This window comes from Pieris napi, chromosome 1, assembly GCF_905475465.1.
Source record: "Pieris napi chromosome 1, ilPieNapi1.2, whole genome shotgun sequence".
Taxonomy (NCBI): domain Eukaryota; kingdom Metazoa; phylum Arthropoda; class Insecta; order Lepidoptera; family Pieridae; genus Pieris; species Pieris napi.
Window position 1 is genome coordinate 3,154,282 of NC_062234.1, and position 12,042 is coordinate 3,166,323.

The 12,042-nt window shown below is 36.6% G+C and overlaps 1 protein-coding gene across 2 annotated transcripts in view; it reads left to right on the forward strand.

Annotated features, from left to right (window-relative positions):
- Positions 1–12,042, forward strand: part of LOC125063590 — a 52,907-nt gene that overhangs the window by 34,056 nt on the left and 6,809 nt on the right. For both annotated transcript variants that reach the window (XM_047670100.1, XM_047670108.1), the window contains exons 4-14: positions 2,799–2,989; positions 3,253–3,484; positions 4,313–4,453; positions 5,527–5,848; positions 6,609–6,898; positions 7,188–7,384; positions 7,866–8,049; positions 8,381–8,585; positions 10,329–10,522; positions 11,084–11,252; positions 11,781–11,928. In XM_047670100.1, coding sequence (XP_047526056.1) covers positions 2,799–2,989; positions 3,253–3,484; positions 4,313–4,453; positions 5,527–5,848; positions 6,609–6,898; positions 7,188–7,384; positions 7,866–8,049; positions 8,381–8,585; positions 10,329–10,522; positions 11,084–11,252; positions 11,781–11,928 — 2,273 coding nt within the window. The remainder of the gene's footprint in view (positions 1–2,798; positions 2,990–3,252; positions 3,485–4,312; positions 4,454–5,526; positions 5,849–6,608; positions 6,899–7,187; positions 7,385–7,865; positions 8,050–8,380; positions 8,586–10,328; positions 10,523–11,083; positions 11,253–11,780; positions 11,929–12,042) is intronic.

Sequence of the window (12,042 nt, forward strand, 5' to 3'; positions counted from 1 at the left end):
ACACTCTTTCTCGTTTTGTTAATTACCTCAGCATACGTAACACCTCAGCTTCCTTTTCTAATGTCAACAGTACTGCTGCTAAATGTGGCACAGTGAACATCGCCTCTCCACTGAACCCTTTGGGTGGGATCGCCACGATCTTTATACCTTTTTGCCTCGATACAACAGTCGCGTGCTTGAGCGTGTAGAACGTCCGATGGGGTCTGAGACTCAACGTCATAATCTATTGGTGGCAATTTCTTTTTAGGTAAAAGCCTATTTTCTATACGCGCCAAGTTTTACTTTAAAATGATTATAAAACCTCCGTTAGCATCAGACCGGGCGAGAAGATCCTTCATAAGTAACTTTATCTCTCTCTTAGATTCTTCCAAGCGCATCTTGTACTACGCCTTTAAGCGAAAAACTTCCTCCGGGGGAAACTATAGTAATGAGATCAAAACATTTAATATGTCTTTGAATTGTATAGAACGTTTATACCGATTTAAAACAATTTCAGTCTAATAACGATGTTTTAATGAAAGCACTGTTCATATATCAAAACCGCGTAAACACATTTTGACAGAGAGACAAATATGAATTCATGTAGTAACACTGAATTTTGGTTTATTAATTGCGGTAAATTGCAACGTTGGAAACGTCAATTATACAATTAATTAGACCTTTTAAGCAATACCTATGTATCATTAATATAAATTGAGCATAACTTTATCAATCATTATTATAATCATTAGTGAAATTAATTAGATCAACACGTAACAAATAACAACCATAATGTAGACGACTTAATTGTTTTATCTTCTTGATAAAATGGTGGAATACTTCACATAAACTAATTTTGGAAATATATCGTTTATTCAGAATGATAGAAACTATGTGCCGACACAGCGGCGAATTAATGTAACAATAAAAAAAAAATAAGGTAATTAGTCGTCATGTCATTACTTCACGCACTAGGGGGTGGTGTCGGTACTAAATCCAAAATCGTCTAAATCGCCGGCACCGTTGAAGAAGTTTAACAAAATATCAAACACGTAATTGATAAAACAAAAGAAAAATTATTAACTTTGTAATGGAATTAACTATTAACCCTGACACAGATATTTTTTACTTTTAAGGGACCCAAATCTTACACATTGTAATAATCATTATACACAATTCTATATTATTTTTATTTATTATGTGAAGTGAAATCTAACAATACAAAAAGCGAACGTTTAAAATAATTGATTGTTTTCGCTTCACAGATCATTGCACTTGTTTGATTATTGCTTACGTAACTCCGGGCTCGAAATAACACTCCTTACCAACTCATTATTTACCAACAATGTTTACATAACAGACTAAATGTTGACACACGGTCCATATTATTATTGATGATATTTCATAATGCTATGTGGATTAAATCGTACAAAATATATACTCCGCGACTCACTACGATTGATCTGCGACCCAAAAAGTGTTTGCCTCCAGGAAAGAGGATTAATTAAGTATTGATAATTAAGGTTTATTACTACAGTTATGTATTGGTCTCATTTTTAGTATAAAACTCATACTAGAGCAAAAAGGATAAAACATTTCATGGATAAACTATGTTTTAAGGTGGTTAATATCATAAATTATTTATTTGTTGAGTTAGGTATAACGTCAGCTATGAAAGAAAAAAGGCTTTTCATTTGAGGGTTTTTCATAAATGTATGAGCAGTGCTGGCCTGGTGGTTTCAGTGTGCGGCTCCCATCCCCGAGGTTGTAGGTTCGATACCCCACTGCATCAATGGACTGTATATGTGCGTTAATACTCGCTCGTACGGTTAAGCATCGTGAGGACATGCCTTAGACCCAAAAACGTCGACGTGTGTCAAGCAGAGAAGGTTGATCACCTACTTTCCTATTAGAAAAACAAATGATGATAGACAGAAATCTGAAGCTCAGACTTTAAAGTTTGTACAGCCACTGGTTTGTTATAATAATTTATTTTTGCTTTGTCAATCATATTAATTGGAAATGTAACGTAGCTACGATATTTACAAAGGTGAAACTTATTAGTGTTTGGGCAACCGTAAATTATGTCCAATGAATATTAATAGACTCTACAAAAGCAAACGCAGCATACTAAAACCCTCATAACTAAAGCGTCACTGTGAACTAAATTGTTCTGATAACCACATACATGCTATAAATCGCAGAAGATTATTATCAGTAGTAGTCTATTCCTAATTAAAATAGTCCTGTAATGATTCAATCCTATAATTAAGTTCTTAGCTTTAGATTGGCTCTGTTTCTTTGATGATTTTTATTTCATAGACAAGTAGTAGATCAGTCTTCTGTCTGACACATGAGGCCGATATTTGGATTCGAGACATGCTGGTTTCTCGATGTTGTCCTTTACCGCACAAGGTTGTCAAGTCCATTGGTGCACAGCCGGGGATTGAACCAAGGACCTCAGTCATGAGAGTCGTACGGGCCAACACAGCCTTTGTATCATGCATTGCTATTTAATCTATATATTTAATGTAAATTTAAATTAGTGGTTTATTAAATTGAAATTGGTTGTATGTAAGTTTAAATAGAGAAATTCATGATGCTTTGTTATTGAAAAATAATATGAATCTGTCTAATTGTACTCCATCACTTTCTAACTATCTTAACGCTGTGATTGAAAGAGACATTAGTATTTAAGTTAAAATGCTGCTAGATTTATTTATTTTTTAATACTTTCAAAAAGCGTAAGTTTTACCTTTCAGTTGTTAAAATATTCCACCTGACGAACTTTATCGCTTAAAGCTTTAAATATATTACAGGTTGTGAAAACATAAAGCTGTCATCAGAACGGATTTCCCGAGCTCTGGCAGTTGAAAATACTCGAAGCGGACGTAGGATAAAATCCCTGAGATCGCCTAGATGCAAAGCGGCGGATGGGGAATTCGAAGAGATTCAGTGTGATAATGAAATTGTTAGCTCCTGCTGGTGCGTTGATCCTACTGGATTTGAGGTAAGTGAAACACAGAGGGCCTTTCATCGCATTTGTTTTTCAAATTTCCCTTTGTGTTGTTAGACGCGAAATTAAAAACAAAGTTGATATAAAATCAGTTATCACAACGTATCAGTATTGCAATAGTCAAAATGTTACCAGTATTAAGGGAACAATATTCTTTTTATTAATATGATTATAATTTTTAATGTATTTTTACTACATAGTAAATTCGGTCCAAATGATATACTAAAATATAATATCTTTACAAAAATTTTCAATAGGTTCCCGGAACTCGTGCGCCGGCGGCTGCTCTTGTAAACTGCACTCGTACAGCATCATGCGCTGCCCACACTTGCCGGATGCTCTGCCCACTTGGCTTCGAACTCGACGCCCGAGGCTGCCCTCTCTGCAAATGCCGAGATCCCTGCTCATCAGTCACGTGTCCAGGATCTCTATCCTGCCAACTGGAGGAGACTCCCTGTCTCCGCCCGCCCTGCCCGCCAGTCCCTACTTGTAAGTGGAAGATTTGTGCTATATTTTAATATATAAATGGTATTTGCGATAACATTTTTGTCCCAGGGATTTTCAGTGTACTAACAAAAAGATCTTAATTTTTAACGTTTTTCGACATACAACTTAATGTTCTATCACTTAGACTAGTATATAATAAATATTACTAGATATTTAAATACGCAAATCAAATGTGAATATTTAATTATTCTATTAACTTTGAAGTTGGAACGATTTCGCAATTTCAGCTAATTTTTAATGAGCAATTAGTCGCTGTTGACCCTTTGATTGTAGAATTCAAACTTGAAAGTACGTAATCAAAATAAATGAGCAATTATTTTAAATATCCTTTATTTATTCCTATATCGAAGAGGTCGAATTATACACTGGATATAGTTAATAGGTGAATTATGTGCAATATTTTATGATTCCTAATAATTATTACCGCTATCAGCAGACAGTAAGAATTGTGTACCACTGTAATAAAATAAATGATATTTAAAATAATTGCTCATTTATTTTATTAGTGGACAAATATTTGTTTTGTTTTATTATTATTAAATAACTATTAATTACTTAAGATGTCATGGTGAACATGGTGTAATGGTTGCAGCTCCTTACAAACATTGTGTAAACAAAAAACTTGGCGATTTAAAAGAGTGGCGGAGAGTTTATTGCCAGTTCGTCTACGACCTTGATCTGAGAACTGGCAGTAAATGTAAAATTAGAAGCATTTAATATATATTTCCTTTTGACGTTCATAAGTTTACATTGTGTTACCGAAATGAATGAATGATTTTGATTTGATTTAAATATTTTATTTACTTTCAGGTAAAAGAGGCCGAAGCCTCCAAAATATCTGCCCAGTGGGAGAGCCTTTATTAATATCCGAAACGAGTAGGCCTTTCCTCTGCGGGACCGATCCAGGAAAACCGAACTGTCCCCCACTCTACCGATGTTTGGTTGAATCAGGTATCAATCGACCATTGTTTTATTTTACCGCTCACCAAATATGTAAACAATAGAATATTAATGTAAATAGCACTATTGGAGTTATTGTTGTGATTGACGCATGCCTATCTAATATTAATTCTGAAGGATGTTCAAATAAAAAAAATACAAATAAATCAGTGACGCTACATCCTCTTTAGGTCTGGGCCTCAGATTTCTGAATCTGTTTCATGATCATTTTTAAATCTTATAGGCAAGTAAGTGATCAGCCTCCAGTGCCTGACACACGCCGTCGACTTTTTTACGAATTGGGCTAGCGTGGGGACTATAGACCATTCCCTCTCGCCTAAGAGAGGAGGCCTATGGCCATTAGTGGGACATATAGAGCGTGGAATTGAGGACGCTGAAAATCTCGAATTTTATTAAAATTAAACTGAGTACAACGTGACGATTTTTACTGATAAGGCCCCATCAAAAGAATATGCCACGGGCCCCAGATGGTATAGTTACGCCACTGTTCCTAACGATGTTTTCCCCACCGTTCAAGCGAATGTTAAATGCGTACATAGAAAAAAGTCCATTGGTGCACAGTCAGGGATCGAACCTACGACCTCTGGGATGAAAGTCACACGCTGAAGCCACTAGGCCACTGCTCAAGGATGTTCAAATACTTTTCTCATATATGATTAATCGGATGTACTTAATATATCTGTAAAAAAATTAAAACTAATGCACATTTATATAAACTTTAATGTAACACTATTCACTTATTCGAGTTTTACGTTAAAAGGGCCATTTATTGATTATCACGTTTTTCGCTAAAACTATTATGATATACATATTTTAAAATTATCGGACGTAGTCACCTGTGTCGTAAGATATTGTAGCGCCATCTACAATCTTGGTATACAAATCGCTGTGTCGAACGCCCTGAATCGCGATAAAAAGTTATTCCGACTGTAAGGATATACAAAGTTCTCGCTCTTAGCCACTAGAGCCGGTCAGTCAATGGTTGGATTGGCTAAGAATCCTTGAGGTTGGAGGAAGACCAGCACGATATCTTTACATACAATCAAATTTTTTTTCTATTATAGGAAACGACTATGGCGTCTGCTGCCCTGCTTCCTTAGAACTGCAAAAAGCTGGTACTTGTCCAGCTCCGTCTACCAACGAGTTGGACTGTAGCACGCCATGTGCTCATGACCTCGAATGTCCTTCAATGCAAAAGTGCTGTGACGGAGGGGAGTGTGGACGTCATTGCACTTTACCACACAATGTTACGATGTGCACCCAGCAAAAGATGCTGGCAGAGTTATTGGTTGTAAGCGAGAAGGAAGGCAGGGGGTATGTCCCTCAATGTATGCCTGATGGTAGCTTCTTTTCAAAGCAGTGCTCACGGAATGGATTAGTTTGCTGGTAATTTTATCCTAACTCCTTAATTTGAGTTACTTATTATTATTTTTTTTAAGACAATTCACACTAATTGACCTAGTCCCATGCTAGGTATTAGGCAACGGATATACATACATATTATAGATAGATAGACATATAAATACATATTTAAACACCCAAGACCTAAGCACAACACCAAATGCTCATCACATCGAGGTTCGTCTCAACCGGAGATCGAACCCGGGACCCATGGATTCGCAGTCAGGGGTACTAACCACTATACCAATGAGTCGTCTAATTTAACGGACTTAACTTTTATAACTACTTTTCTTTTAATATTCTGTACAATTTCTAATATGTATTAGTAGAACTAGGTGAGAACTCAAAGCCATTACTTTTTCAAGGCAATATAATTAGCCACTGTTACGTCATTACGTATTTGATTTGAGTTATAATGTTTGAGCTTAGTATCAATATAATAACGATTTCTTCTCGGGAACTTTTATTATTTGTTTATTTCCCGCATTATACGCGTAGTCCTATCTAGTGTAAATATTAATTTAAAGGTATAAGCTAACATTCCTTCCTCCCTCGATAAAAGTTGTACATAAAAAATCAATCAGTTTAATTGCAGCGTCTTAAATAATGTTTACTCTTTTTATCACAGTGTAAACACAAATAATCAGAAAGAAACGAAAGAGTACTGTAGTAAGAAGTGTGCACCTATTATGATTTAGTTTTTATGAATGAGGGATGTACATATTATTGACACACTCGTTTGCAGGTGTGTAGACTCCGAGGGTAACAAACTACGAGGTTCAATGGGGCCATCAGCGACCGTCCAATGTTCTGCTACTCCCCGTCCGGCAAGATCAGGAGCCAGGAGCCTTAATGCCTGCGCCAGGTCACTATGCGCAGGAGTATGTGAATACGGATACAAGACTGGCACAGATGGATGTCCGACCTGTGAATGTGATGATCCCTGCGCGGGCTACCCTTGTGGAGACGACGAAGAATGTGTGAGGGTCAGGGACGCGGACTGTACGGGAGATTTCTGTACTGGATATCCTGTGTGTAAGTTTCTTGTATTCTTTACATTTATCAATAAATGTTTATTGTTTAAAACTTCAAAACGTAACAGAAAAAAATGGATTGAATAAATAAATGCCGGAAAATTATATAAGTTGAATTGTGCATATTTCACAACTACTAATTGACTCATCCATGACTCATCGCATGTTTCGTTGACAATTTGCCAAACGCGAAAACTTTATCAGTCTTTTAAGCTTGCAATTCCAAATTATTGCAAACCCATGGAGGTTGCAATTACTGGTGGTATTTAGTATTAAATTACTTAATTCAGGTCGACCAAGGATATCGTATGAAAACCCGTGCGAAGTTGGAGTCCCAATCACCGACGAGGATGGATCCGTAATATCCTGTGGCTCTGAGCAGGACTGTCCTTCTGGTCACATCTGTTCTATGACCAGGAGGAGTGGTGGTTCTGTCTGCTGTCCAGATGTAACAGCTGATAATTCAACTGAGAGCGAAGTTATTGAGGTATGTTTTCTTTATCTGCGATATATCAGTGTTGTAATTTCTGAAAGTCTTTAAAATTCAATTAATTAATTACAAAACGTAACGGTTGGCGGTTTAACGGACGCACTAAACGCGAATAACATGGCGTATCAACCCGTGTGGGACTAGAGATACTTTAGAGTTTAGACCAATCGCAAACAAACGAAACGCACAATCGTTTCGTCTTTCGTTTTACATTCTCACCCATCAACGTCTTTCGAAGAAGGCCATAATAATAATAATAATAGCCTTTATTCAGATAGAAAATTTTACATAATTTTAAACTTAAACTATTATCACTAGTCGGTGACACCGACAACCCATCTGTTTGCCCAACTTTGGCAAAGGCCTCCTCCATTTCTATCCACTCTGCTCTGTTCTGAGCTTTCCTGGTCCAAATTTTCCCAGTTACGGATTTTATTTCGTCGAAGAAGGCCATTACGCATTAAATAACTTTTACTAGATTAACTTCGAGACCTGTGGAGCTGAGGCTGAAGCTGTGTGCAGTATTAACTCAACGAGCGCGTGTTTGGACGGTAACTGTGAAGATGGAATGCTGTGCTGTTCGACTTCAAATTGCGGACCCATTTGTATCGACTCTGATAAAATCCGGCTACAGACAGACAGACTGGATGATATTCCAACTAGTTAGTATACATTTATATTAGATGCTTTCTCTGATTTCGGAGAAGTCAGTACTCAGGAAGGCGTGTGTGTAGAATGTAAACTCTATATATATTCCCGGGTAACAAATATTTGTGTGTTGGGATAGTATGAGAAAAACGTACCAACAGGTGATTTAGGTATTCAACTTATACACTACATGTTGGAGCTAAAATTTTTGGGATGAACTATTAACAAGGCCAATTTATTTATCAAATAATCTTATTGGATTATGTAACTAAAGTAGCTAATGGTTGCTATCATCTTTTCGTGTCATTAAACGCATTCCTATAAAATTTTGTTCATTTCTTATAGTGTGTGAATATCTACGTGACTTCGACGAGAAGATGGAGGGTACAGTAGATGGCATGAAACTGGCTTTACCAGCGCCAAGCTGCAAACCTGACGGATCCTTTGCATCACAACAATGTGCACAAGGAAGGTGTTGGTGTGTGGACTCTTTCGGCACTGAGATACCTGACACTTCAAGTACCAACTCTTCGGCATTGGATTGTGAGAAGTAAGTAACACACGCTACGCTAGTAGACTTAGGGTCTGTTTCACAATGTATGGATAAAGTACCAAATAGCTATGCAACACATAAATTATTTGGAAGATAAATTGTGCTATTTGACACTTCATTGGACTCATTACTTATGATGGCCTTAATGTGACGAATAGCGCTATCTGACAGTCGTGAAACGCAACAATAGTGTTTATCCTAACAATAAGTAATAAAAAGCTAATTTGGAACTTATCCGTACATTGTGAAACAGACCCTTACGCTTTTGAAATTATATTTAGTATTTAATTATTGCTACAAAATCTTGACCTAAGTAGCTCATTAAGCTTAAAATGGTCTTGCCAACGCTTAAGCGTCTTGAGTAGGTGTAACCAGGGCCGCGCCGACCCCCGGCAGCGCCTGTGTGCGAAACCCATGAAGCGCCTCCTATTTTTTTTATAGGGGGACAAACAAGCCAGCGGGACGGCCAAAACGAGCAGTCATCGCAGCCCATAGACATTTTTAGTGGGTGTGTTGCCGGCCTTTGAGCCTAGTTTAAGGTTTTCGGCCTATTTTTACGATCGAACGATTACGATCTTCAAGTTTCAATGTATATTTTATTTTTTGTTATTTTGACCGAAAGAAACATGTTCTTTGGTTTAATATAATTACTTAAATAATATTTTCTTAAGTAGGTCCGTCCGCTTGCTAAATGTCGTGAAAAATACCGAAAACGCGAATTAAATTGTTACATAGGTACTTTATTTATGATGTTATATCTAACTGTTTTTAAGGTCAGATTTATGAGATATTTTTTTAATAAATCCCATCTTTTAGTAGAGGACGAAAACTATTTATATAATTCTTGCACAATATTAAAAAAACCAGTCGTGTGATGATTGAGGTTGGCAGAGTCGTTTACTATTAAATTAAACTATGGCTAGCGCACAGTAGGTAAAAAGCGCTGGGATTTAAATCCAGCAATATTCTTACCGCGCAAATTTGAGCCACTATCATAGCCTTGTCCCCTTAAATTGTTTATGTCCAAATTAAGTTAGTTTTTCTATTATAAATGACGTTACTCCAGCGCCAGTTGCATCTATAATTGGACAGAAAGCAAGGAAATACTCTCTTATTTCCAACTTTATAGTTTCCATGTTAAAATTGACAAACCTTATTATCATACTAATTTGCTCTTCGTGTGAAACGTCAGGAGTACAATCCAGTATTATTGAAAAATATTTATTAATTCGACATAAATTTAAAATAAAATGTTGAATTTGTTTACCGAGTATAAAAATTAGTTCATTTTGGATTTTATTAAGGTATGTCGGCATATAATTGAAATTATAAGACAAACACACTCAAAAAACACGGCGCAGCGGCCTTTCTTTTGATTCGCTAATAAGCTCTGAGTAATTAACGTAAACTAAAGCCCAAAGCGTAAAATGACACTTCAAACGTATGTAAGAATATTGTAGTGTAACATAAATAATTTCGGTGGCGGCGCCCTGATTGTCTTAGCGCCTGTGTGCACCGCACACTTCGCACACATGGGCGGCGCGGCCCTGGGTGTAACAGAATATTAATTATAGATAATGTTGAAATAATACCATTATCTGTGAATGTTATCTAAAAGCCAGAAACAATTCCGAATCTGGCATTGTGAATTAAGAAAGTTATTTGGATATATATTACTTAATAGAATACCTTTACATACCTAGCTTATGACCTCTAATGACTATTATTTACTTTCACTAGAATTCGCTCAGACCTGTCCTGTCTTGATCTAACCTGCCGTATGGGCTGTGACTATGGGTTCGAGATTGGTTCCAATAAGTGCCCAACTTGCCGGTGTCGCGATCCATGCGCGGGTGTAACATGTCCTCAAGGTCGGGCTTGCGCACTCGTTGACGTGGCCTGTGACGCCGATTACTGTCCACCTGTACCTGCGTGTAAGTACTTCTAGATTATTTTTAACTGTATAACTTGGCAATTTAATTACAAATTTCTCACATTAAGCTAATCTTAAACAAAGGACTAACTCCATTTTAATCGGATATTAATGCCTCACATTATGCACATAACTCTGAAAGTTTTCGAGTGCTTTTTGCCTCAGACAAACACTGCCGCATCAAGTTGACATACCTTCTAAATTCTTACTTCCAAGTTGGTTTACTAATAGGAAATGTTATGTGTGGTTAATAATTCAAAAATTTTAGTAGGTACTAATTATTCTTTAGCTCTCTTGTCATCTTCTTTAATTGGTTATATACATAATAGAAGTTATTATTATGCAGTGAAGTTATACGGTTTTATTTGTAAAAAGTAAAATAAGTAATTACACTCATTTATCTTAATTTATCTCGTTCTGTAAAATTGTGTTTACACTGTTATGGTAAGAATACTCTAGCTAAAACGGCGCCATTAGCTGTTTAAATTGGCATCACATATACCACATTCAGAGCAAATAAAACACTACTATGATAATAATAATCTTTAATTTTATCTCATAGGTCTCCCTCGCAAAAGCGGGCAATGTCCATACCTTGTACCATGGACGGGTGCGTGTGAATGGGCGTGTCGGTCTGACAACGAATGCGGCGAAGATCAAAGATGTTGTGCGACGGGATGCGGCACAGCTTGCACGACTGTCGTGCATCATACCGCTTGTCAGCAGCGAAGGTATATTAATTGTAATTTTAAGTAGTCAACAGATTTAAAAAAAATAATTTGCTCTGTAGCGTGTGTTGAATGAAAATAATCGGATATATGGACAACAATTATAACTTCACAACTAATATAGAATAGAATGTCTCACGTAATTTGGCAGATTTCGCATGGTGGAGGAAAGTTCGCGAATATATTTAAACGCATTTTATCTAAAACAGTTGTCTTATTAATCAATAATATAACAAATCTTATATTGGTACAGCAATAACCATACGAGGAAATTTATCTGCACATAAAGAACATAAATGGTGCACGGCTATATAACAAACTATATACGGGAGTTAGGTACAATTAAAACGGAACAAAGCTATATGAAACCGAGTCTAAATATCAATTCCCCGCTTTTTTTTAACGCTAGATGTATAAAAAAGCACCTCACGGTTTAGTTTCCTGTGCTTTTACCACAGCCCGCACTGCTGTCACGTTCATGCAACGAATGATAATATATATTACTGAGTTGTATTTTTTATTTTTTTTCAGAGCTCTAGCTTTACACAAATCAGCTGAAAGTGGGAGTCCCCCAGTATGGAGCTGGGTTCCGGAGTGTACTGAGGATGGATCATACGAACGAGTCCAATGCAGGGGTTCTGAAAAAACCTGTTGGTGTGTGGATACTGTGGGCAACGAGGTTATTGATTTATCTTAAATTTATTAAACGTCTCCAAAAATTAGGTTATCAATTTCGACAAATTTAATGAGAGGTTGATAATATATAAGTGTATAGCTATGTTTGTCCACAAAT